Genomic DNA, 27,709 nt, shown 5'->3' on the forward strand with positions numbered 1-27,709 from the left:
CTGGTGAGCTCTGTTGTCCATAGAGGGTGAAGCAGCAGAAATTCCTGCCACTTCCTCGTTGGTGGAAGACAATGATGGTGTTCTGGGGTGGTACCAGGCTCTCCTGACCTTCTAGGTCGTGGGTTTCTCCTTGCATGGGGTTCCCATGTTTGGTGCCGGGGTTGACCCTGGTGCTCATCCTTGAGCTGCCTCTGTGCCTGCCTCCGCACCCACCTCAGTACTGTGCAGTGACAAGCAATCCTCAGGCAGAAGGGGAGCATGTCCTTCCAATGCGAAGAAGTGGGAACTTCTAGAGTAGGACCCTGGGCCTAGTGGTATGCCCACAGGGTCCAAAAGGGCCATTGCATGGACACCTGCCACTGCACTGGCCAAGGTCCCATTAGAGGGGCTTGTTCCTTCTCTTGCCTGTAGCAGCATGGCTCCAACTGGTGCCAGCTACGTTTGCAGATATACAACTCCACCTCTGAGTCTAATGACTCCAACTCCAAGCATGGAGAAGGTGCTGGAGAGCAGAGCTGCATCATGGTTTGTCTCTAGACGGCACTGCGTTCTACTACGGTGCCAGAGATCTTACATCCAGTGCTCTCTCAGCCATGATGGCACAGCAGTCCCCTGCCAGACCAATCTGGTCTCTAGCCGCCTCAAACATGTCCAATGTGGAAGTGAGATCCAACTCTTCCACCTAGTTCTCCCATACAGGGGAGTCCACTGGCAGTGGACTCGACGGACCTCTCTGTGGGCCTGGAGTTGATGGTGCTGCCTCTATGTAGTTGCCACATGCCCTGGCTCAGGATGTGCACTGTTAGTGCTGTCTCTCCCTGCTGTTCTCACTGTGGGCAAGCACCCTCTGTCAGTTTTCTTATGCCTCTTGTGCAGCACCAATGAGCGGAAGTGGTGCCAGGCTGACTTCAGTACCGGGGAGAGGCGGTTCAAAAGCTCTCTAGGGGCCAAGTCCTTCCTCGGCCCCACAGACTCCCTAATTGCAGCCGTTGCACTCTGCACTGAGGTGCTGGGGGCCGGGTCCAACTTACCTGATGGTTGGGAACAAAAAGCTGCCTTCACGAGGAGGTGTTTCAGCCTGACGTTCATCTCTCTTGGTCCTAGGATGGAATCCCTTGCAAATACTACAGTGATCTGTCTGGTGGGGCATCTACACCAACCCAACGGGTACCACTAGAGGAAAAACCTTCCAACGACAGTGCATGCAGCACGCACACACTTACTTGGAATTGACATGAGCAAGCACTTGAAGTATTATCCCCATTTTAGAAAGGGGGAACTGAGGCACAGAGAAATAGGCCTGTCCAAAGTCACACAAGGAGTCTGTGGTATAGCAGGGAATTAAACCAGGTCTTCCAATTCACCAGCTAGGGCCCTAAGCACTAGGCCATCCTTCCTCACAACAATACTGCACACTTTTGAAGTAGAGTTTTAAAACATGATAAAACAGAATAAGCATTAAAGTGGCTGAAATTCAGTAAATTCTTTGCTTAATTCTTAACCTGAGCATATTTTTTTAAAATTACAATATATCAGTCAACTACAGTAAAGGTGTCCTAACCAAGCAGTATTGCTGGACAGATTATTTAACATGATACCCAGGTTTAAGGAAGTAAAATCAACTTTAAAATAAAAAATCAGTCACTACTGTAAAAGATAAAATAAATTTTATTTTCTTTAACTTTCTTCACAGGACCTGTCACAAAATACTTTACAGTGTTGGATATGGTTATTCTAACACAGGGATAAAGAACAGGTGTGCGTGCTACAAGTTTAGAAACGGAGTCATATGCAGAAGCTGTAATTAGTAAACCATGGCAAAATTCACTGTCAAATTATTGCCCAATTCCTAACTTTATGGACTATAAAATATACATTATAAGGGCCACCGTCAATCTCCTAGTAAAAAAGGTGGGGATCCACATGGGGATTTCACAGAACCAGGTCAAATCATGATTCTACTTCAATTTAAATAAAAAATGTCTATTGTACCAAACCAATCACCAGCCACAATTTTTTCCAGACATCTGGTACACGACAGTCAAACAATTTTAGACATTATGGTAGCTATTTGTCTGTTTTTGCTCCTTTTCGTCATTGTTTATGCTGGAATTAGAAACACTAATTATTGTGGCTTGATGTTCCAATGTATGATATTTGAAAGCAAGTTCAACATCAACCTTTCATGCACAGAGATGTCCTCTTAAAATTCTATGCAAAGTACCCTCACATATCTGTAAAGATTTTCCTAACATCTGGCTACATCACTGTGTCCAAAAGCATAAGTTCTGTGGTTGAACTATCAAACTACTAGTTACTGCCTTGTTCGGTGTTATAGCCATCTATTACTAACTACTTCCATCTTCACACTCTTCCTTCTATCTTGCTGTAGTAACTAAATGCAAAAGAAATGGGTTACTGTTCCTGAAATAACAGTGTGAAATCTGCTTGCTTAGCATACTTCAACAGAAACAGAACTATGCCAGTGTCATGATTAGGGGGGCTTGGAGAAATACAATCTGCTGGAGGGTATAATTTTTCTTTCATTAATTGCTTTCAAAATGAGTGGAGTATAAAATATAAGATTAACAGATTTAGCTGTTAAGTAGCCATAAGAGAACAAGGAAATAATGCAGACCGAACAAAAGAAAATCCCATCTAGTGCAAAGATCATGCTAGTAAACAACGTTTCTCTGCTGAGTGTTGACTTGGTACTCGTGCACTATTTATCAGGGTGCCTGTTAACACTTGAAGTGATACCTAATTTCCAAGCCAATGACACTTTGAAGAAGGATAGTGGAGTGTATAATAGGGAGATATAGCAGGTTAGCGGGTTGGAGTCTGGAACATTTGTTTTGAGAAAACTAGTCAGCCAGGCTTGGCAACTTGGGAAGTCATGGAATGGTAGGTAGCAGAAGGAAATTAGCAGTGCTGGTAGGGCCTAGTAGGATCAGTGCTTGGTGAGCGGCTTCTGTGACAGGACTGGACATGTGAAAGGGTGCATATTCAATACGTAGTTGGTGTTTAAGGAGGGCTAGTGTATTTGGCACTGGGATGAAGTGGCGTACGTGAAATGGTATTTCTCCTTCATTCCAAACAAAGCATCTTAACAGTGCCTTATGAAGATGAGTAAGCATTTATCCCATTTTACAACTGGGGAAACTGAGGCACAGAGAAGTTATTTGCCCATAGTGACACAGCAAGGCCAGCTTCAGGTTTACTGTCTCCCACTGGTATCCTGACAGTGTTACACTGCTGGCAATAGACCATTTAGGTTTTTTAGAAACAGAAAACACCCAGCATAATTGTGTTACATAAACAGAAAAAACAAGGTATGCTGATCTCCCAATCACATACTAATTACTAATGCAGAGAAAAATAGTATATGGTATAATATTCAATTATTGAGCTAACACAACTCTTATGGGAGGATTCAAGCTTATTGTAAGCTTATAGGGTATAATTCAAGAAGCTCCCTTCCTATTGACTAGCATAGTGTTACTCCTAAACCCAGCCAATGCCCAGAGAACTGATCTTACTGATAACTTTGCTATCTTTAGAGTCCAAGATGAGGACAGTGTAAAGAGCAAATATGTAATTTGTAAAATCTACTCAATTCACTTTTACAGTCTAATTTCACTGTCCCGTTAAGAATTAATGTAACTATCTAGGGTTTCAGTATGCCCAAACCGGTATACTTGCTAATCTCTCACACACAAATCAGTACATCTGCTCCATTTCATCCAAAATCAGAAGATAAAAATATAGTCCGTAAAATCTAAAAGAAAATGAATTCTTTTGTGGGATTTGTTCTCATCTGTGTTTCTTAACTTGCTGATTGCTACACCTTGACTTCAAAGGAAGTCACAACCCATGCTCTAATGGATCTGAATCTGATCTCAAAGATGTGTAAATCAGCAGTAACTCCATTGATGGCAGTGAAGTTACAAAAGAATGAAATCAGTCAGGCACGTGTTGTATTTGCCTAGCAATGCATTAGTTCTCCAGCATGCGTCTGTAAGTGACAAGCTGCTTTTACCATTTCAATCTGGTCTGAACAAGTCTGGTGTTTTCTGCAGCCCAGCATCTCCCACAATACTGGACATCTGGGCTGCTCTCCTGCAGCTCACAGAGGCAGATCAGAGTTTTGGCACCACAAAATCTGGCCACCCCCCTTCTGGCTCCTGCTTGCTGACAGATTCTCTGCTTCTGCAGCAGCAGCAGCCACCGCCAGTGGTGGTTTTCTTTTGCTCCCACCCTCAAACATTTTAATTTTTTGCCCAGTTTTTTGGCTAGTGGGGAGCAGTGTTGTCCCTCCTCAGCATTCCTCCTCCTCCCCAGGTCAGTTAAATCCTCAGGGGTTTAACCCTCCCTGAGCCTGGTGCTTATGGGCATGGCAGAGCAGCCAAGAAAGCACAGGGTCAATTCCAAGCAGAGCTGTATATGTGAGGCATCTTTCCTAGGCTCACAGATGGTGAATTGTGCCCAGCCCGCACCCAGGTTTCCATCCCTATCTGCATTAGGTCCCAGGGCCATGAATCAGACAGGCAAGTAGGAACTCCTGTCCACTGATGCATCTGCGAATCCAATGTGGGTGGAAACGGACCAGGAATCCCAGTGCAGAGCAGGGAGAGGCATCAAATGCAAGGAGGACTCTGACCATTCGGGGAGCAAGTGTCAGTGGATCCTTGCTGAACAAAGAGGGGAGGCTTGCAGGGTCACAAGCTTCCCTTTTCCCTTCCCCAGTCTTAAAGTGGATCCTGAGTGCCCTGAGGAAAGAAGCAGGGTTCTAATCAGTTCAACTCTTTCCCAAGCTGACCATAAGGGCTCTGACAATGAGTTTGCTCCTCCCAGGGAGAACGGGACCCAGCAAGGAGGATTCTGAGGCAGATTCCTCAAGAGGGCTCCAGGCCCAAAGGAAGGCAGGCCACAAAAGACCTCACCAAGGCTGCAGCAGCAGAGCTTCTATGATCCCAAAGTGCACATAAAAAGGTTTAAAATAATCTAAAAAAGGCTAAACAGGGAAAGAAAAAGCACAGGAAATCCATGAATCGTTCTCCTCCTCCTCCGAGGAAGGGGAGTGATCTGGCTCTGAAACCTGAGCAGGCTCCTGAGAATAAGTCTCAAAATTTCCCTGAGGCAGCAATACCCCTTCACTCCTCCTTCAAGGGATGAATGGAACAAGCCTGATAGAAGCAAGCACATTAATAAGAGTGATCTCAGGCTTGCTAACATTCAAGAACCAAAGCACTCTCGCCTTGACACCGAAGGTTGACACTGCTGTAAGCATCCCTGCCAGGGATACGGTTATTCTTTCAGAAGAGTTCTATCCTATGGACCGCACAGATAAAAAGATGGAGGCCACTCTCAAAAAGGGCTTTGAAGCCTCCTCTGCCACCCTCCAAGCATCCCTAGCAGCTATCTGCTTTGCAAGACGATCTCTTCCCTGGCTGGAAGATTTCAAAGCCCTTAAGGACAGAGATTACCAGGGGCCATTTGAAAGAAAGTCACCCTAGCAACAGCATTTGTAGCTGACACACAATGGATGCATTGAGGTTCTCAGCCTGAGCCAGCCATCTCATCCTTCCAGCTCAGTATCTAGGCGCCACCTCTGGGTCTGACCCTGGAAGGTGGATACTCACTCAAACAGGTCTAATGCTCAGCCAAGTTTACAGGCTCCCTCCTTTTTGAAGAAAAGCTGGATAAGGTGATGGCTGGCAATGTGGCAAAATCCCAACAGTTTCTCTTCCACACTACAGGCCCTCAGAAGAGAATATAGGCCAGCCTTCAGACAGAGGCGCTCCTTTTGCTCCTGGTCCTCATAGGAGGTACCAGTGAAGGGATAACAGATTCCCCAAGGGAAAAACAGTGGAATCAAGGTCCAGGGGAAGAAGTTCAGCGGCACCTCAGACCACCCCAAATCCACTTTATGACAAAGATTGCATAAGGCCTCTGCCCAGAACAGCAGCTAAGGGGAAGGACTTCCCATTTCCTAGAGGAATGATTTTCATCGACCACAAACAAGTAGGTCAGGGAAACAGTGACCTTGAGCAGAAGGGATCCACCCCATCCACTCTTCATCCATCTCCAATGATCCCGTAAAACACAACCTCAGCCAGAACGAAATATCTCATCTTCCAGAGTGATACAGAATGTTCCCTCAGAAAAAAGGGTTCTCTAGGTTCTACTCCATCTTCTTCATTGTACAGAAGCACAGAGGGTAGCAGAGCTATTCTCAGCCTCAAAAGGCTCAACAAGCAGATTAAGAAAATGTTTCAGATGGAGACCCTGGCCTCTATGGTATCATCCCAGTCTTAGGGAGGGACTTCTTGATTTCATAAGATCTAATGGATGCATTCCTCTATATCTCCATCAGACCAAGCCACCATAGACTTCTGAGGTTTGCCTATGGCAGGAAACATTATCAGTACTGAACACTGCTGTTCGGCCTGTCCATGGCCCCTAGGGCTTTTAGAGAGATGTTGATGGTGACAATAGCCATGCTCAGGTGGCAGGGTACTCACCTGTGCCGCTTCAGAGCTCTATCTCAGTCAGCAGTGCACAAGGCCATGTCTCAGACACTAGACCTTGTCCAGGTACATGCATCAGTGTCAAGAAAAGTTCTCTGGCTCCATCCAGGAATTTATTTTCTTGCTTCAGGAGTTGCAGGAAGCCAATTATAGGACTATACCTCCAACTGCTATGACATCAGGTGTTATGAATGGAGGTAACTCCACAGGCATATTAGAAGTCTTCAAGCCTTCATATTAACGGTGTGGGACCATTCCCCAGAACACATGAAAGATCAAGTATGGATTCCAACACAGGTGTTCAACTCCTTACGGTGGTGGTCAGCATACGACAATGTCCATGCAAAGGCTTGCTCGTTTGCCTTTCAGATCCCTTAGGCCTTGCAACTAGTGACAGCATAGAGGGTTGGACTTGGAGACCCAAACAGCCCAGGGCCTGTGGAATGAAGAGTAAAATGGTCAAGGCATAAACCTCCTAGAGATGAAAGCAGTCAAGCTACCTCTGCAAAGGTTCCAGCCCACCTTAAGGAGGAATCACAGCCTGGCTCAATCAATCAGACAATATAACTACAGTCACATATATAACAACCAAAGAAGAAAAAGGAGTTCAGTACTACCTGTGGAAACAATGGAAATAATGAAATGGGAGAGAACAGTTCCTCTTTTTCTTCAGAGCAATCCACATCCAAAGGACCTGAACCAAAGGCAGTCTGGCTCAGCAGGTGCAGGGTCAACAACTCCGATTGTTGCCTGAATCAGGTTTTTTATCTCATCACTGAGAATTCGGCCTCCCTTCAACTGACCTCTTAGCAAATCGTACAAATGTAAAGAGGCTAAAATACTTCACAAAGAAGGCAAACCCACAGGTCCATGGGGATACATGCCTTATCACAGTTGGCCACAGAGCCTACTTTATGTTTCAACCCTTTCCACTACTGGGGAAGGTGTTTCAAAAAATAAATACTGATCACTTCTCATTGGCCGAGGAAAAGTTGGTTGTCAGATCTGATAGAGCTGAAACTGGAGCACCCTCTCCAGCTTTCATGGAGACCAAGAATCCTCTTGCAAGGTCCTCTTCTTAATCCAGACCCAAAATGGCTTCAACTGACAACTAGGTCTCAGGTTATCCTCTATAGTCATTAAATCATTGCTTTCATCTAGGAACGTATCAACACTAAAAACGTACTCAGTCTTGCTCAGAATCAAAACTGGTACCAAGACCACAATGCAAAATCCAGGTAATCCAATCATTCTGGACTTTCTCCAAGAAGCCATATACAGAGGCTTTCACTCCGGTACCACTACGTATCAGGTGTCTGGTTTTAGTAGATTGCTGCTCACACAATCCTCTAGCTCTCTGGCAGACAATCCACAGGTAGCCAGATTCCTTCAAGCAGTCTGATTAGCCACTCTTCCCAAAATGGGATCATCTGCTAGTTCTGAGAAGCCATCCCTTCAAGCTTCTGACTTTTATTTATCCATTAAGATTTGTTTCTTAGTAGCTGTCACATCTGCCAGGTGAGTGTTAGAGCTGGCAGCCTTATCTATACAGTCTCATCTATACAGAAGCCTTACTGTGTGTTCCAGAAGGACAAGGTGATGCTTGGGACGCCAAAATCCTTTCTTCCTAAGGTAAATTCCTTCTTCCACACTTCCCAAGAGGTTGTGTTTCCTTCATTCTGTCCAAAGCCAAAGCCACATCCAATTGAAAAGGCATGGGCCACCTTAGACGTGAGAAGAGCGCTGAATATCTATCTCAAGCATACAGAACCACGATTGGGTTCCCTATTCGTATTTTGCACCCAAAATGCCAGGGAATCAGAACTTTCAAGTCCTCCATCGGTAGGTGGATTATATATTGTGGAAGCTTACAGATCACCAGAGGCTTTTGTCCTGAAGGGATCAAGGCAGAGTGCCCACCTCCTCCTTAGCAACCTCCTGGGCAGGATGAGCAAGTGTGTCCTCTTTGGAAATTTGCAAAGCAGCCACTTGAGCTACAGCTAACACCTGCATTAAGCATTACAAGGTGTACCATCTATCTTCTGCAGAGGCTTCTTTTGGCAGGAAGGTGCTGCCAGCAGTGGTTGAGAAATATTACCAATTTTTGAGTGAGCCCATTCACTTCCTTTCTGCCTTTCATAACTCTCTCTACCTCCATTCCCAGATGTCGAGAATTGTGCTGGGCTGCATAACAGAAAATTTCCTACCGATAATTTCCTTTCTGCTAGCAGTGTCTCCCACAATTTTACCCACCCTGGTTGGCTCACAAGTCAGTCACATGTTAAGTGGAATCATTACCATATAACTATCTTCCTAGGTCTAATGTACATAGTTATTTCGTTATCTCTAGAATGTTTGTTAATGTGTTGTGCAGGTTTCATAGTTTGGGAATAACTCATCTGGTAGCAAGCAGGAGCAGAGAGGTGTGGCCAGACCATGCCAAAACATTGACTTCATTTCTGTGAGCCTCAGAAAAAGGAGAGCATCCCAGATATCCAGAACTGTGGGAGATGCTGCTAGCAGAAAGGAAATTATCTGTAGAAAAATTTCTGAGTCGCATTTTCTGAAAGAAGTGCAGGATCAGTGATTTAGTTTAAAAATAAAACACTTGAAGGTATTTAAACCAACGAAGACTGCAATATGTGTCTGAGTTCAGGAAGATGGGACAAGATTGTGACTTGATTTGCTATCACAATTGAAAATACAACATAGAAGGATAAAAGACAGGAAATAGACTGCAAGAAATTATCAAGTCTGCACATAAACAGAAGCTAATAAGGGCATGCCATGGTGATTATTGGTAAGAATGGTGGTATACATTTGTGACCTGAAGATTGCCACCATGCTATTATTCACTCAAAATCTGCTGTCAATGTACAATTATTAGGTTTGTCAGCATTAGGAAGATGGTGAATGCCAGAAGAAGCTAACAAACTTTATAATTGGGAAAGACAAAGGCAGATACAATTCAACAGAAACAAGTGCAATGTAACGAATATTGGAAAGAATTTTAACCATTCATACACACTGATGGGTTCTGAATTAGTTGTTATCTCTCAAGGAGACGATCTAGGCATCACCGTAGACAGCTCGATGAAGACCTCTGCTCAATGTGCAGTTGCAGTCAAGAAAGCGAATAAGATGTTAGGCTGCATTAAAGAGAGAATAATATGGAAAAATATTATGGCATATATTTTTCTCAGAGGTCCTTACACCGAACTTTTCATCATCATATCAAAAGATATCACAGAAAGACAAAACGAGAAAAACAATCAGATGTACGGGAAAGATTTTCATGCCTATAGGGATTACAAGAGTAGGATTACTGAGTTTTGAAAGGAGAAAAGAAATAAAGAGATGAGATATAGATCTGAGACTCCAAGTGAAAAGCAGATAAATAGTCATAGTAAATAGGTGCTGTTATCAGGGAAAAAAAAAAAAAAAAGAACACTCATTGAAAGGTCATTTTTAACTCAGTCTCTAATCTGTGGAACTCATTGCTTCATGTTGTTGCTGTTGTTGTACTAACTAGGATAAAAAATTGTAAAGGTTATCACTCATACTTCAGGACTCACTGGTCAGCTACAGTCAAGAATCTCCCCTGAAATATCTGCTACAGTCTGTTGGAGCATAGCAATAACTACTATATTCTGATGGAGAAGGAAGTTAAACATCAGATATCTCAATCAACAGCTAATTTTTGGGTGCTGGGATAATAAAGCACCAGCAGAGGCAGGCAGGGACTGTCAACCTTAATCCCTGTTTCTCTTCAACCCAACACCCACCACAGCCATAGGGCATCCACTTAGTGAAACTGCAGCCAACACCATCACCTGGTCTCCCCACATACATGGCACTGAGCAAGAGCACTGAAGGCAGACCTTTAAATCCCCAACATCAAAGAAGATAACTTCAAGAGCCTTTTTGTGTCAGTAACATTTCTTCACATCTGCTCCCTGGGATTCAGAGTCCTCTTGCTATAGTTATTTAACAATTAGGCTAATATTTACTGTTATCAACTTATTCTTTCATCCTAACCATTCCGTAGCATACTTCCTGCTCTCCTCCTCCCCCCAACCCTTTCCTCCATTATTCTTATCATCCCCCTGGCTATACTTTTTGCACCTTCCTCCCGTTACTATTTCACAGACAGTGGCCCAACAATAAAAGAAAATAAATAACCAAGCTTATTACTACTATTGCCTGGGTTCTCCCTTCTCTTCTCCCCTCCTATTGTTTGTTACGTCCTCATCTTAAATCAGTCTATAAGTTTTTCAGGGCAGGAACTAGGCCTTCTTAGGTGTTTCCACAGTACCTAATGGGCATTTGGATGTTACTGCAATATACATGAACAGAAGAAAAGACAATAATGCAGGAAAAAGGAGAGGCAAAAGAACCTCCCAGTATAAGTGACTAACTAGCATTATGAGTAAATTTCCTGTCACTACACTCATATCAGTGAACATCCCTAGTTCACATTATTTAAATAAAATTTAAAGACTTAATTATAAAAGATGGGTATTAAATAACAATGTGAACAGAAGTTTATTTCCATCATGGGGTTCATAAAATACGACAAAATTGATTTTAAATATATTCCATGCAAAAGCAAAGAGACTTACGTTACAATGTTAGGGTTGCACAGTTAATCATACAAAATCAGGAAATGTCAATTAAAGCTTGAATGCTCAAACTTAACTATACCCCTTGAATGTATGCATTATAGTAGTCTAGTTACATGATCCCATAATATTTAAATATAATAAATGCATATGACATTTTGTGGATATAAGCCTTCCCCAAAGTAGTATTAAAATACTGTAATGAAAACTAATCCAGATTTTTTTTTTTTTTATTATAACTGGATCAACCAACAGAACTGGACTGATTCATTTGTATACTCTGCATACTATAGCACCTTCCCTCAGATGGTCTCAAATCACCTTACAGAAGAATGAATTAAGCCTCACAACACCCCTGTGAGGTAGGGAAATATGATCAGTTTTACAGCTGGGTAAATGGAAGCACAGTGAAGTTAAATTATTTGCCCAAGATTCCACAGCAAGTCAGTGGAAGAACTGAGACTAGAACTCAGGTCTGCTTCTCAGACCTGTGCCTTAACTACCATAAACCATTCTTCTTCTTTTGTTCCTGCTTGTTTTGGACCAGATCTTCCATGTCATTATTCTTACACCACTTTTTTTTCTGAAGATTTGTTAATACTTTCGTACACTACCTTGAATATCCATATTCTAGTTAGACAGCCCATTGAATCTTCACTAAGCTTGATGTAGCATATTGTACGAAACAACTGCATATAAAAATTTAATCAAAATACTATTAGAAATTGCTTCATGAAAAAAGGAAATACTCATGGATATCTTCACATTGGATCAGTGTCACACTTTTTATCCAAGTAGTTGGAGGGTAAAAATCTTTTTGTTTTAATTAGATCTTACAATTTGTTATTGTATTGTTTCCTTGAAGATAAAACAATTAATCTTGCAACTTGGCACTATCCTTATTTGCTAAAACAGTTGCGACAGAGACTGGATTATAAGATTTGTACAGATGGCAATTCCACAACCTCCCCAGAGAGCATTCTGCAAGATGTATTTTTTTACATTACAAGGTTTCCTTCTCTCTCCACCCACCACTGCTGATTTGCAAACTTTCTTGGTTCTATTTTAAATCTTTTGGTGTATGTCACTTTTGATTAATAAGAACTGCTCCTCATCTGTTGCATTCTTCAGCATGGAAGCTGTTACATTTTTTCCTCCCATACACATCTTTTTTTCTATCTTGTATAGAACACTAACCATTACTCACACTCATTTTTAAAGTGTTCTCTCCCCTTTTCAAAATATTCCTGTAATACTGTGCCTGAAGCTAAATACATGACAGCTATACTAATGTTTGAGAAGCAAAATTACTTCCTTAATAAGCAGTTCCTCTTTCCTAGTCAAACCAACATTGGATATATATTTGTGAGCGGCGGCTTGTGCAGGATTTTGACGTGTGCTGTGAACTGAATATCCTTCTCTCCCCTCCCCCACAAAGCTGACCCCTCCAACAACTCCCCTTCTAAACTTGGATCTTTGATTTTTAAACTTCATTTTCCTTGAAAGCATTTTTATACTCACCTCTACTCAAAACATAATATTTTTCAATATTTACTATCTAGTATTGTGCCAGACGGCTGTTTTAGATTACTGAAATTTTACAAGCATGTTTTCTACCACCAACTCACTTAAAACCCTGATTCAGCAAAAACAAAGTTTTGTACTGAAACTGCCCATTACTAGTCTTACCTTAGAAGTCTATTTAGAAAAAACTGTGATCAAACATCATGCAGTTAGCTAGGCTTACAACAGGTCTGCACAATAGAATGAAGATACTTCTTTTATGCTCAGAACAAAAAAAGCTTATGTTAAAAGCCAAAGAAACCTGGTTTTAAAATTAAAATTTTTTTTAACAGCAAGATTATCACATGTCAAGTAGAGGTGTATTTTCTGAAGTACATTTCTCTCAACAGCTCACACTACTGAGGTGGTAAAGGGATACAGCTACTGAGAGTGTGATTAGCAGCATGTTTACATTATCTGAAATTGTGTTAAATCAAGCAAAGATTCAGCTGCTGCTATCAAGTTTTGGCAGTTAGACACACAAAGGAATTCTGTTTATGATTCTTTGCTTAAGAGGTCCTGACTTTCATAAGAGTAAGTAAACTCCCCTTCTGGGATCTTGTCTTCTTTGTTCCTGTCAAATTCAGAGTAGACCCAGGAAATCAAATGGGTCCACAAAAAAAAAAAAAAAAAAAAAAAAAAAAAGTCACAGCATATTGGAAGTGTAGGGGTTTCCATAAACCAAAGGCCACACATTCAAATATGAAATGAGTCCCCATGAAATCATAGAGCCCTAGAGAAGACTTAAATGAACGATTTAAAAACAGGTTTATTTTAAAAAACTTCATAAAAACAGTTACTCCGGACAAGTTTGATAAAGCCAGCTACAAAAAAAGTTTAAATCAGTGGAAAAAACAAGCACCATGCATGGCAACTATTTAGCTACTGCTTCCCCATTACTTTTAGACTGAAACTAAGCAAGACAAATCTAAACTAAAAGCATTGAGTTAAACAGCAACTTTGCTCTACCTTTTTGATGTCATTATTTAGCAAAAATGCCAATAATTCCTGCAGCTGAGTTTTAGAAATCCAAGGTTTTAAGGTTTAGGTAATTTTTATCATTCACCTTAAAAAAAAATTAGGCTACCACCAAAAACTCAAACCCACAATATTCTCCAGTGCATCAGCTTTAGTTTTAGGGTAGTTGGATGCTATTATACTACTGGCTTTGTAATTATGGGTCATCTCTCTTCTGTGTAAGACATGCATGGAGGTATTTATTCTTTACACCTTAAATCCTTATCTTATCCATGTGAGTGTTTACACAATTAAAGAGTCATTTTAAGTTGCATAGAACTAGATACCACTGACTAATATTTTGACTGTACTTGCTGTAAAGGTGAAAAATTTCTTGGTTTTAAAGTAAGGCTTCAGAACTCAAGCATCATTTTAAAATGGCGTTTATCAGCATGTTAATTAAAGTGGAATATAGCAGCCAGATAAAGCTGAACCTCATCTGACAGGTCACTATACTGTAAGACCCAAAAGAGTACTTAAATTGTTTTTAGATCTGCAAGGAGTGAGATTCAAAATATTCATATTATTGCAATAAGGTGCTAAAATATTAGCAACCATTTTTTAAAAGTTCTATGCCTTAAATTTGGATTTTGTTAAACTCCTTAAACACATTGTTTAATCAGAGTAGTCCCTACAAAAATTCCAGATTCCTTGTTTTGTGAAGATAGCCTAATAAGAATTTAGAGTGATATGTTGTGTTTAAGCAAGTGACTTTTCATGAGTGACAAACTCCAAAGAAGAGGAGCCACTGTTAAGGTGAAGTCCTAGTCCATTTTCGTGTGCCTTCAATCTATGGACACTGCTGAGAATGCCATTTAGGGTTAAAAACAGCGGTGGTGATTTGAATTAGATACTATCCAGAGACTTCAGTCTAGTTACCACATTAAATGAAGGCTTTACACTGCCATGAGTTGCTAAGTTTAAATCCAGGTCAGAAGAGCTGAAGTTAATGACTAAACACCCCCATTATTTGTCCCTAAGCTATGCAATTACCTTGCATTTGTTTAAATGCCGCATAGTGTAGACTAGAACTACAGATAAAGATTCATTAGACTCCAGGATCCATGTATATTTCCACTTTATTAGACTTAATGTTACAGGGTTTTCTTGCACTGCCAAAACCATGCCTGAGAATTCAAATAAAGGTACAATGGACAGCCTTATCTACCCATCAGATAGTATATTAAAAACTTGATTCACGTGCATTTACAATTCCAATATCCTCCTCTAAAATTTCAGAACAAAGTTGGGATTTAGTATTTCAGGTTTCTACCATGTCATTGAGTGATCTTTCCATTTACTGCAAATAGGACAGTCAATCTTAAACTTTCAGTGACATAAGCCAACATTTGTTGGCAGAGATTTTCAGGGAACATACATGGTTCAGAGTCCAACGGTATCAATGTAGGTCTACTTTCACTGGTTTTGATTCCCAAAATGAAGTCTTCAGGTTTTTAAATTTGATTTTTGAGCAGTCTACCTAATCACAGCTGCTAGTTTAGAAATTTTACTGAGAGTTAACTCTGCAAGGGCTTTAAGGCCAGTTCTATTCCAAGCATATTATGAGAACCAGGGGCAAGCTCTGACTCCACTGAAATAAACAGCAAGATTCTTATGGACTTTATAGACTTTAGAGCATCAGCAATTAAATAAAAGGAAACTAGCCACCAAGCCTAGTCTCCTATAGGTAAGGTACTACCACATCAGTAAGACTGTTTTGACATTGGCAAATATGAAGCAGACAAGGGAATAAGTTTGCAGCTCCTCATTTTGGCATTCACATTTACAGGGAGAAGCCTAGATTTGGAAAGTGGTGCTTAATCACTTATACTAGTATATTAAAAACAAACTGAATAAAGCAAGGTGAAAAAACAGGTAGTATGCCACAGGAGAGTTTTGATGGATGTCAGACTCTCTTTCATTGTATAGAAGTTATTGGGTATTATTTATCTGATAGCTTTAACATACAAATGCCATTATATTTATCTCCACTAAATTAAGTCAATAGAGCTGGCCAGAAATTGAACAAAGCAGTCATTCCTTCCATAGTGACTAGGCTTCCTGCAGTTGAGAAAATGCCATTTAAGTGAGGATTTCTGCCTGGAACAGTTTGCAAGCTCACAAGGTGATCAAAAGCAGCCATAATGAATGATGTCTCACTTGGTTTAATGTTACCTTTCCCTCAGTCTTATTTTAACTTACAGACACAAGATAGGATTGGTTGGAGACAGCTGTTGCTTCTGCCACAACAGAAAAACTTATCTTGAGGTTTATATGGTTACTGCCCTATATACTGCATGTATTTTTTAAACTAAGTTCTGAAGACTACAGTGGGAACACAGGTTTGGGCTGTGCCAAATCAAAGCCAACTGAAGTCGTAGTCCCTCAGGAAAAAAGTGACCGAATTATGAAAACCAAGATAAACTTATCACTATTAACATGTGTTTCACATTTTTACTTGAGTATGCTGCAATTTTATAACAGAAATGGGAAGGCATATTTTGTAGAAGAACAAAGAAAATGCTTTAACAACTGTGAAAATGGGTAATGCAAACAGACTATTCAACCCCATCATCCCACACCCCCTCCAATTTTGTATTGGAATGAGTTTGGTTTTGCGGTTACCTCAGTACAGCTCTATCTAAAAAGGTAAACAAACTACAGCTCTGTACTATACTTGGATAGTTTTTGAAAGTGGTATACTCCAGAAAGTCTCTAGTAGGCTATGGCTACATATGAAAGGTTTCCTCAGGATGGGGCACCAGACCGATTTCTCATTAAGGTCACTTAAATCTTTGTTATTTATAGCAAATCAGAACCAAATGGCTGACTTCTGCAGGATCTCTGACAGGAACCCAGTAGAGGAGCTGGTTTCAAGTTTCAGATGGCCACTAAAACAGTTGTAACCTTCTTTTCCAGAAGTTGTGATCCACATGGTGTCCACAATGAGTGCAGCAAGTCTGAGGTAGTCAACCCTTACGAAGGCTCAGTATCTGAACATAAAAAGATTTTGAAATGACCACTGACTGTAGATACTTTTTCAGAGTAATTAAAGAACACTGATGAATCTTGTTCAACATTTACATTAATTTCCCCCAAATCCAATGGAGAAAAAAGTTGTAACACATTGTGCTTCCATAGTGCGAGAGCCAATCACTTATGTCAAGGTAGTCTGCACTTGCCGCAGCAGATCCAGCAGAAATAAGATGGCATTTTCATCATAGTCGTTAGCTGTAGTTTAGTTACCTTAGTAGGAGGATTACCAAAAAAGCATTCTTTAATTGTAATGTGTATGCAGCTCTACTGATCCCCAAGCACAGCATATTGGTTGTCTAGCTGAAGTTTAAGTGCCTGGTTTTTTGTGACCTCATCCCTACCTCTATTTTTGTGTTTTACTACTTCAAAGCTCTTCTCCATTTCTTTATCCCTAAGGGAAAATAAATGTAGTCAGTAATTGTCTTATTCACTAGCTTCTGAATCGTGAAATTCCTAGCCAATGTCCACCCCAATCCCAACAAAATTAGAAAGTTACACTACAAATGCAGAGTACGGGGAGTGGGTTGGATTCCATAGAATATCCATGCATTCCCAAGAGAACAGAAGCTTGCATATACTATTTGCAGAATAACGCTCTTGCCCTTTCTGTGCTATTTGTTCAGATTACATTGTTGACTTCATTTCCATAAATCCATTCCAATGTGGCATACTGTATAATGCAATGCAATACATATGGTTAACGCTTTCAAATCATGCTATAGCATTTCTTTCAAAGACAATAAATAAAAGTTCATTCCCCTCACAGGGAGGTCTGAACATTGCAACATGAAACATAACCAACCGTCATGTAGAAAATATGGAAATAGTTGTGTTGCAGTTAGTATCTTATTCAAGTATAATTCACAATTTCTCATGCTGGTCTAAGTGTAACATTGCTCATGTCCGAGGAAAACCCAAACATCTTTGATAAACACTGCTCGTTCAGTTGGCAAACGCCAAACTAAACCGAAAGAAAGCTTATTACTGTGCTGTTCCAATCAATCAATGCTACATCAAGAAGTAATAGGAGCAGATGAGTTAGAAGACTAGTTTATTCCTCCTTCTGCTCCACACAATCCCTTTTAAGTTGCCCATGACAACAGAGGTCCTCTCAAGCAGCATGTCGCTATTGCTTCTGCACTGACAGCTGCCAGAGAACACTGGTTAACGTGGAAAGGAACTTGATGTTGTCAGGATCAGGGTTTGTTTTGTTTTGTTTTTAAAAAGGAAATCCCTGAATGTACAGATCAGGTCGCCAAGGAGAGTGATAATCACCTAGTCTGGTCCTCTCCTTATTGAGACAAGTCCCACCCCTCAGACTTTAGAGACGCACTGAGAGGGATGGGGGTCTCCATAAAGTCAGGGGAATGATAAATTTAGACCCCAACCTCTGTTAAATAGATAATTTTTTGTTATTTATTGACTTCCAGGGAAAGATCATGATCTGACACTGAATAAGGGGTTAGGACTCTGATGGGAAAGCATTTTAAACAGGCATCTTAGAGGAACTGATTAAATATACTTACTTTCTGCTATCTACATGCTTGGCAGTGGATTGCAATGATGGAAACTGTGTATCGCTATAGATCTCTGGTGGTCCTTGTGGTGCTTTCCGTGTCCTGGTCTCCCTGGCACCAGGCGGTCGGTATACACCACTGGATTGCACTGGTTCAGGGGTTTCTGTAACTAACAGTTTATTGACAGTTTTAGAGAAACAAAAAAGTGTAGTATTGAAGTTATCCTAGCAGAGATACATACAATAGGTTCATTTTTAAACCCTGGCTTTGGGCTCTATTTTGTTATTTGCTTCCAATGGTCTAATCTAATCTAAGAGTTGGTTTGATACATCAAATCAGAGTTTCAGCTCATTAGTGAGTATTCAAGAATGCCATATTGTCACAATCTTATCTTACTAATGACTAGAGTTTTTTAAATTAAAGTGCAGTTATAGCACAGATCCACAACCACAGATGGTAAAAGCCACTGGACAGGATTTGAGTAATTGCTAACGTTTGTGATTAACTAAATTTTAAGTTATTATATTCCCCATATTTCCCAAATTTAGTTCAAAGAAACTGCCTATGGCATCAAAACAGACAAGTATTTTTTAACAAAGAATAATGAAATGTAATCTATTGTAAACTTGTAAAGGAGGGAAGAATATATCTGCACGACACTGCTAGTCCGAATGGCCCACCCTCATTAAGTTTAGCTCGATTTTCCAATTCCAAGAACTCTTAAATCCCACTGTAAGAATCTTCAGTTTTCAATGTTCCTAATAATGTAAAGTTTATTATAAGATCAACCATAAAATTTAAAAATTTTTTTAGCTTTTTTATATTTAAGATGCCATTTAGAAATGTATTTGCTTAAGATTTTTTAGATGCAGTCAGCTTGTAACCTTTCAGCCAGTCTGTAGGTTATCAGAGCCCTAGGAGAAAGATGTAGGCTTAATCTGCCCTCCAAGCTGGAAGTGCAATAGCCAAGCCACACATGAAAGTCTTGAAGTCTACAATAAGCTTGATCAGGCAGAATTTCTTGGGAATCAGTGCGAATCGTGCTTGAACAAGAACTGCAGAACTGAGTTGTGTTTTTCCCCAATGATGATTATCTTGCCTTTTTAAGTATATTTGTGTCATCTGAAAGCCCTCAATCTATTCAAGGTAGATTTAAAAGCTTAAGGGAACTGGTTGTTCTCCGCATTGAGATAGCTACATGATTTTGGCTTAAAACATCCAAGAGAAGCACTGAACAAGACCTGACTGAGCCAAACAGGAGTTTGTCCACCTCTAGTTACCTGCCTCTCTTTGCTTGCCTCCATCTGAAGTCTGGCATGTACCCAGGTATTTAAGCAATGAAGAGCACCACCAGTTTTAATTTCTAAACTCAGAATGAATCCTGTACAGCAGCATTGGTTCAGCTCTGCATAGTAGGTCCACTGTCACATAGTCCAGTAGGTTACTTAGTCGAAGTGAGCTTGGATTATGAATTGCAACCGCTGTGGTGCTTCACACATGGAAGGACAAAAAGGGAAGTTGGCTCAGAAAGAAGCAATGATTTCCTTCCGCATCCCTTCCAAGTCAGCATCCCTGTATAGTCCTACCACATTTATAGCACTACATTTAAGATTCTGCTTGTGAAGAAAAGCAAGAAGCGGTCAAAAGTTGAGACAAGGCAGTGCCAATGGCAACTCCAATCTCCCTCCCCACCTCCATGAGAAATGTCTTGAGAAAGCAAGAGAATAGTTCTCTTGATTAATTAGTGGAGGTAGCAAATTATTTAAGTCATTTTGAACAGAGACTACATTTTAAGGTGCCCTCCCCAGCCAAGACTTCAGATGATCATCCTTTCCGTAACGTAATCTGGAGGAGTGAAGGACTGTAGACGTTTATACAGATGTACTAATTATTGAATCCTTTTTGAGAATCATTACATTAAATGTCAGGTAACGACTATAAATACTTCTGCCCACTGATTTGGGATTATGAATAATCATGGCAGTATTTTAGGTATGGGGAGGAAAAAAAGATTTAGTTTCTTCATTTAATCTTATGTTTGCAAACTATACCAATTGGATAGTATTTTCCTCCTATAATGTACTTAATTTAGTCTATGTTCCACTGGGAAGTTACAATACACTTTTGTAAATATGGCTAATGTAAGACTTGAGTTTAAAAATTGATCTACACTTCAGAGAGTTCTTTGGAGACCCTATTAATATAAAGGATCCTGTCTAAAAGATTGCCTGCTATCACAACACCCAAGATCACTATACCTGAAGTTAGAAAACTTTTTATTTTACACATTTGGCAGCACAGTCTACTCGGTTCCACGGTCTTCCCTGCACAGTCAGTTTTATAGGTTTGTTGTTAAGTAAAAAGACCCATGCAGAGATAATTAGGAAACTTTAACACTACAAACATTGGCAGGGAGCTCTGGGGCAGGTGCAATACCTGAGACTCAACCTCTTAAGAGTTAGATTTCAAGTTGATATGCCTTTACAGACTAGTTAAAAACCCAAGAAAAGTTTACCAATAGTTTCCGCAACAGGTGCTTGCACAGGAGCTGTCTTGTTCCAAGGACCAGATGCTCTCTCTACACCACCACCAGCCTCCTCCCAATTGTCACCTGATTCTTCTCTCTTTTCACCCTCATCATCTTCTTTTTCACTAGTGGAAAAAATAGTAGTTAGCATGTTATAGCCAAAAGACAAAGAACACTTGCCAAAAAGATTTTAGAGTATGAAAAGACTTTAGTTCCCTCCTTATTATCAATGTCATCTTCCCCAGTTCTCATTATTAGAGTGGCTAGACTACAACTGCAGAACAATCTAATCAAACCCTGGGATATGTAATTCCAACTTCTGCTGTCGTTTCAAATTTAACTCATTAAATTCCATTATCTAAATGAACATGAATACACATCTCAAGACAGGATATACATACTGTACATGGTGGCCAATTTTATGCTGTTCCCATGTTTTCATCTTGCCCAAAGTTTTTGTACTAAGATAGTTAGGCACTGTTAATTTTTCAAGGGAAAAGCTGAGTTTTGCAGCTAGGCTGAAGTGGTGTTGAGACATCCAACATATAAGGAAGGATCAGAAGGGAGTCCATGATTGCTAGCAGCATTCCAGCTGCATGTTTCTGACAAAGGGATTTGAAATAGTAAGCTGCATCAGCATTCAACTGCCATCTTGAGGTCTGATACAAGAGTTTCATTGTAGTGACTGGAGCAATTTATACCTCAGAATCACTTCGATTGTCTAAAGATTCAAGAAACCCTAATATTCTGTTAGTGTTTAAGAGTCCCCGCAACCATAAGGCTAGAAATAGCAAATGAATGTTTACGCTATAAAGTACAGTTTTGTGACCAGTGGTATTTTCTGATTGCAGTATCCACATTGGACTCGCCTCCTTATGCTTGTGACCCAAATCTGGTTGGTAGATTTTAAATTTGTCTTGGCTATTACTTAAGAAACAGTGAAGTAATTTCTTACTTTGTATCAGGATTATGCTAATATTTCACAGCACTCACTCATTTCTGGTCAGCAAAATTCCAAATTAATGAGTAAAGTTGGGTTATCAAATAAGACAATAGCCATACTAGCTAAGTATTTCAGATGTTGATACACTCAGTTTCGCAAAATGTACAGACTGATTTAGAAGAGTAAGTTGTCTGGACTTTGACAGTGGGATGCATCTTCAGCAGTGGAGCTCCAAGATGGAAACTATGTACACTGATTAAAATCTCTTCATAAACTCAAGTCTTCTATATTTACGAAGTAGCCACTGACTTCACAGAATGAGTCGATGCAGAGTTCAGGCCTTTGGTAATGCAGTTTTATCAGTTTTCAGAACTGAAAAGCTTCAAGACACCCATACACAGCTCTGAGTGGTTTCACAATATTTTATATGACAAGACCAAGGACTTCTGCTGAAGTAAAGACAGTAAGTAGTGACCTTGATAGAAAACAAAAACTAAGCTGGAGAAAACCTGAAATCTAGGTATTGAAAGAGAAGCTTTAAATACAGGAATTGTACTTTGTGAACAGGTTTTAAAGGACTGAATATCTATTTGACACAGAATTTGTGGGAGCCTATTCAGGAATGTCAGCTTATTAGGTGGGTACTTCCAGTTTCTAAGACTGGCACTCTGAAAGTACCTTCTTCCTTGAAAGTACCTTCTTCCTTGAAAGTAAGAGAAAGCCATTCTACAGAGACTTTTACATTGAAAGTATCACATCTGGAAGATGCAAGTCAAGTTGTGATGTAGATTTGATTAGCAAAACCTTTCCAGAAAAAGTAGTAAGAGGGTCATTAGACTAGATCTTCCTGGTTACTTCCCTTTAGTCTCTGAACAGCTAAGTTATATTTGTGGGTATGTGGAAGGTCAGGCTGGTGAAGAAATATTAAAAGGCACACAACAGCAGCTTCAAAGGCAAAAGACTACTTGGTTAACAGGGAACTATCATTATGACCAAGAAGGAATGAACCTTTTGGAATGATAATTAGATCAGACAAAAAAGAAGCTGTCAGTAGTTCTGATGCAAGATTAAACCATTTTAAAGGGGCCCCAATTTTTGTAAAGTTCCAAGAACCTGCCCTCTGAAAAAGTGAGTTTTAAAGTGTCACATTGGACACCCAAGAGTCACTACACACATGCAAAATTAGGTCAGCAACTGGGATATAGTAGCCAGTGTCCAGAACTTTGTCAACAGGAAAAAAGACCGAAGACCACAGTTCACTCAAACACCACATTTGTCAGATAGGCAGAAGTCAAGTTGCAGACTCCATTCAGACAGATCAATGGATTATCTACCGCGTTCCATTGTGATAGCATGGATAGCTTGTGGACAGAAGACAAGGTCACAGACTAGGATTTGACTTCCTTCAAGAAAAGGAAAGACTTAGTGCCCACTTGATCGTTCACAGAAGTCATGGCCATAGTGTTGTTCAGAATGAATGTGTTGAGTTTTTCGGATGTTCATGGGAAAAATTAAGTAATTCAGTTCACATCATTTATGTTCAGCAAGGATTATACCACGTGCCCTGTACAATTATGGTCACAACACCCTCGCCCTTCCCCTGTCCTCTGCAAACCAAGCTGCTGCCCTAGGCCAGCTGCTGCCCAAGTAGCCTGCTCTGAAGTCAGTCATCAAATGATCACAGGAGGGATCTGCTAAATAGACGACAGAGTGGATATGAAAATGAGACGTTTTTGCAATGAAATCATGGGAGTCCTTGACAGAGGATACTAGCTAGCCTCAGAGGAAAGTGGCTTGAAGAACCCTTATTGGACAATATTCAGCAAGCCAGCGGTTGTGTTCTTTCCTCTCTTCAGGGTGTGTGTGTTTAGGCTGAGGACTCATATCACACCAGATTCTAAAGAACTAGATCTCCCAGCAAGAAGCTATTTTTAGTAATAGATGCCGACTGTTCTGGGAAAAAAAGAGACAGTACCTTATTTGCATGGACTGAACTCTGAGCCCACTGTAGTCAATCTCTTCTTTTTGCTCAAATTCTTTCCATTCATCCTCTTCCTATATGGAAAGAAATTTTTACAAGCTTGTTTGTTACCCACTTTCACATCATGAAAGAACTGAAGGTGCAAGTAGTACAGTGTTACAAACAGGTATGGAAAGGGAATTAACATTTTAAATCTCCCACTCATTTACTTTGCCATCTGAACTTAGTAGTAGTTATGCATATTAAAATAATCTGTTGGGATTCAGAACAAAAGACACAGCATAGTACATTTAGCTACTTTCATCCTGTTCTCGATGGTTGTTATATGAATATATTTTGTAACCTGGATTCTCAATTAGAAATGAGATCATACAAAACTAATTACCCATGAAGACACCAATTTCAACATAAAAAAGTGTTGTGGATGAGGATTAACTTTTAACTAGATCCGGAATATAATGTAAGGTTCTTTTGCATTTTAAGTGTTGTATAAGCCATGCCTTGGTAAAAATACATACAGGGTGCAGACTAGAATGAAATTTTTAAAAATAAGTTAATTTTTCCCTATGGTTATAAAGATTATCTTATATTTGTTTCACCTGGGGAAGTCATGCAATACTGTCCTCCTGACTATAAACACTTGCACTGTCTCTGCTGTTGACTATATTTTTGCCAAGTTGAAGAGAGTTAAAAAATTTAAGTTTCTGGTTACTTTTATGGTTTCCGTTCAGAACCCCATGAATCTCAGTGTAATGTTAGTTTTACCTTGCTGCTTAAAAAAAAGAAATCACAAGCAGCAGTACTAGTAGGCTCTGCCACTATTAGAAAGTAGGACAAAAGAGGGAGGGAACATATAGAAGAGATCCCACCCCCACAGCATCCAAAAGGCTGAAATACAAGTCTCATCCCTCTCAGTTTTTGAGAAGGATGACTTCAAATTAGTTAGAAGCGGACATGAAAGATGATGATCCCATATGCAGAGTCTGTAAACAGCACCCTCACTTTTAAGAGGTGAGGAGGCATAGGGCTTGGTTTCTTACCAGAGCATTACTCCAGGAACCTCCCCTTATTATCCTTTACATCTCTCTCTGGTAAGCAAATATCTGTTTGCCAAGACCTGGTTTAAAGTAGCAACATTAATAGCAAATTACTTCATGTTACTGGGATTGGGTACTTAGAGGCTTTATTTCTGCATGAAGAATGCTACTCTGTCTGAAGCACTTGAGATTTCTTACATTACCTTCTAATAGCAGATGCTGCCGGATCAACATTTTCTAAATTAACAGATTTTTCCTTTTTATTAACTTTTGTGTGTTCAATTTTAAACAAGTGTAAAATAATTAGCTATTATCTCTACTTTAGGAATGGGGACTGAAATGTTAGATGACTATCACTCACCCTGGGAAAGTTAGAAATGTAACCTAGGTCTCAGATTCCCATATGCCCAACCTCAAACTAAACTATATCAGGGAGAAAATTCCCTGTGGGGAAGTTATTTTAGAGGCTGGTTTATCAAAGCTTCCTCTGAAGCATCTGGAAATGCCTATAGTCAGAGCCATGATATTGGACTAAATGCAACAGTAATATAATTACAACAATTTTTGTGGTTTCTCTTGCATGTTAACCTTTTCACTGCACTGCTTCCCTATATTCACAAAAGCTATCAGCAATCATTGCCCTGGTTGGCAGAGATAAAGGATTCAGTGCACATAGAAATAAGGTCCCTTCTGGTTCAGAGGTCCACAGACAGCAGCTAGGGACCTACATGGTATGCTCTCTGGAATTTGTGAAAGGCTAGCTAATCACATGATAATAGAACCTCCTTATTCCCAGCTACTAAATCACATTAAGGCCTTGTCTACACTAGCACTTATACCTACAAAAGTTGTGTCACTCAGGGGAGTGGGTTTTTTTCACACCCAAGTGACAAAAGTTTTGCCCTCATAAGTGCTAGTGTAGACAAGGCCTGAAACAGCCAAATACTGCCCATAGATGTATTGTTTATGAGTAGACCGATTAAGCTCCTGGATGGCAAACAGAGTCTTCTACACAATTTGTGTTTTCCAAGTGGAACTATAGAGGCACTAGAGCGGTTTGAAGCGTTTGCACATGAAAGCGGGATCCCGCTCCTGCAGCGGGAGCCTGGCTTGGTCATTTTCCTGCCCTTACATTTCTAGTAGATGCATCTGCTACAGTTAACACCCCGGCGTGACCATATTTAGTCCCCGGCCCGCCTATCAGTAGGATTGGTGGCCGTTTTCGGCGTGTTGTCCAGCCCCACAGCCCTAGCGGAGACCCCCGAAGCGGCAGGCACAGGGGGCAGCAGTGCCTCGCCAGGGCAGGCACGCGCTCAGAGCCCAGCATCCTCGTTCCCGCCCCCGCGGCTCTCGGGCGGGCCACCGCCGCGCCGCCTGATGGAAAGGCCTCTCGCCTGACCCAGCGCGGCCAGTACCCTCGCGCGCGGGGGGGAGGGCCCCCTCCCAGCCGGGGCCGAGCCGGGCCTAGCCAGCCCCGCAACGCTGTCCTCTGCCGACAGGAAGCCGCCGCCGCCTACAGGAAGCCGACGCTGAGGGGGGGACTTGGCAGGAAGAGGGGACGGGGCGGGCGTGGGTCGCTTCGCTGGCTCCCTGCGCTGGCATGACGGGGCGGGTCCCGGACGGACGGACAGACGGACGGAGCCCTGCCCCAGCCCCCCACCCTCACGCCGCAGTCGCACCTTGGCCACCGCCTTGGCGGAGGAGGCGGTGTTGGCGGTGGCGCCGGAGCCTCCTTCGGCCGGCCGGGCTCCCCCCGCCGCGCTGGAGGCCGGGGAAGCGGCGGCGGCGGCGCCCCGGCTCCCCTTGTCCCGCCGCTTCTTCTTGTCCCTCTTGGCGAAGAAGTCGTCCAGGCTCCTCTCCTCGGTCTCGGCCATGGCGGCCGCGCTCGCGCCGGTTCGAGGCGGCGGCGGGGCGAGCGGGCGCTGCTCTGCCTCACGCGCTGAGGGGGAGCGGCCGGAACCCCGAGTGGGTGGCTGGGTGGGTGCGGGGAGGCAGTTGAAAGAAAGAACCAACAGGTGCGGCTCCTCTCACTTGGTACCGCCCGACGACGGCGCCGGCGGCGTTTCTCCTCGGCGGAAGGCAGTTGGTACCGTCCAACGGCTACCGCTCGCGCCTCAGCTCAAGGGGCGCGTTCGAATCCGCCCCAACGTTCGGTGGCAGCCTTCCACTCCACGTTGGTGGGTAGCGGCCGCTTGACACAGCCAGGAAGGAACTGGCCTGGGTGGGAGCGGGGAGGAGAAAACGTGCGTGAGAGGGGGAAGGAAAAAAAAAGAGGCGGAGAAAAAGAAAGAGCTGAGCTACGCGAACGTGCTAGACGCTGCCGCCGCAAAGGGTAATATTGCGACAGGCGCATGCGCCTCATAGCGCTGACCAATCGGCCGAGGAGAGGGGCAACCTCTGGGCCAATAGAAAACCTCTGGAGTAGGCTACTGACGTCAATGCGTCAAAGTGCGTGCCGCCTGCGTAGGAAGCAGTCGGCCCTGTGATTGGTCCAGCGCAGGAATAGCGCAGTCAAGGTTGGTTGAATTTTTTTTTTTTTTTGTACATGCGCGCGCGGGCGCAAGCGTGAGAGGTGGCGGGAGTGGCTCGTTTGGTGCTCGTGCGCGCCCGAGGAATGGGGGTGGGGGAGCCGCCTCAGCCCTCTCTGCCCCGTGTTCCCGCGCATTGGGGGTGGGGCTCTGCGCGCAGCGGGACTGGGAGTCGTCGTGTGGTGACGAGATTGAGACACACGCACACGCCTGCTGCTGTGAGCGGGGCGCAGTTACCGCGCAGCTTGTCCCCGCTACGAGGGGGAAGCGGAGGCGGGTGGACACCGATCTTTGGGGGCGGGCGTCGCTTTCCGAGTAATGTGGGCGACGGGGAAGCAGTTGGGAGGAGCAGGAGTCCCTGTCATCGCGTCCCCGTCGGGGCTGGCTGGCTGTGTGTGCTGTGCAAGG

The 27,709-nt window shown here is 42.0% G+C and overlaps 1 protein-coding gene across 4 annotated transcripts; it reads right to left on the bottom strand.

Moving 5' to 3' along the window:
* Window positions 1-1,652: 1,652 nt before the first annotated feature.
* CDV3 (CDV3 homolog) lies at window positions 1,653-27,073 on the bottom strand. Of its 4 annotated transcripts, XM_067561758.1 has the most exons (6): window positions 26,453-27,073; window positions 23,731-23,810; window positions 20,801-20,937; window positions 18,295-18,454; window positions 17,110-17,159; window positions 11,057-16,725 (listed from the first exon to the last, which is right to left on the bottom strand). In XM_067561758.1, exons 1-6 carry the CDS (start codon window positions 26,645-26,647, stop codon window positions 16,709-16,711), a joined length of 639 nt encoding a protein of 212 aa, XP_067417859.1. In that variant the 5' UTR covers window positions 26,648-27,073; the 3' UTR covers window positions 11,057-16,708. The 4 variants fall into 4 exon arrangements, with proteins under 4 accessions (XP_067417860.1, XP_067417859.1, XP_067417858.1 ...); XM_067561759.1 differs by lacking the exons at window positions 11,057-16,725; window positions 17,110-17,159 and adding an exon at window positions 1,653-9,679 and having other exon boundaries at window positions 26,453-27,072; XM_067561757.1 differs by having other exon boundaries at window positions 11,057-17,159.
* Between the last annotated feature and the right edge of the window lie 636 nt (window positions 27,074-27,709).

This window comes from Emydura macquarii, unplaced genomic scaffold, assembly GCF_026122565.2.
Source record: "Emydura macquarii macquarii isolate MOO-44397 ecotype Brisbane River unplaced genomic scaffold, CSIRO-AGI_Emac_v2 contig_2422, whole genome shotgun sequence".
NCBI lineage: Eukaryota > Metazoa > Chordata > Testudines > Chelidae > Emydura > Emydura macquarii.

Bases quoted from the DNA above. Each gene is read 5' to 3' on its own strand.
- CDV3 (XM_067561757.1), bottom strand. From the start codon at position 26,647: ATGGCCGAGACCGAGGAGAGGAGCCTGGACGACTTCTTCGCCAAGAGG. The intron at 23,811-26,452 runs GTGCGACTGCGG...CTTTCCATATAG, and splicing joins CCGCCAAGGCGGTGGCCAAG to GAAGAGGATGAATGGAAAGA. The intron at 18,455-20,800 runs GTAAACTTTTCT...ATAAACTGTTAG, and splicing joins ACCTGTTGCGGAAACTATTG to TTACAGAAACCCCTGAACCA.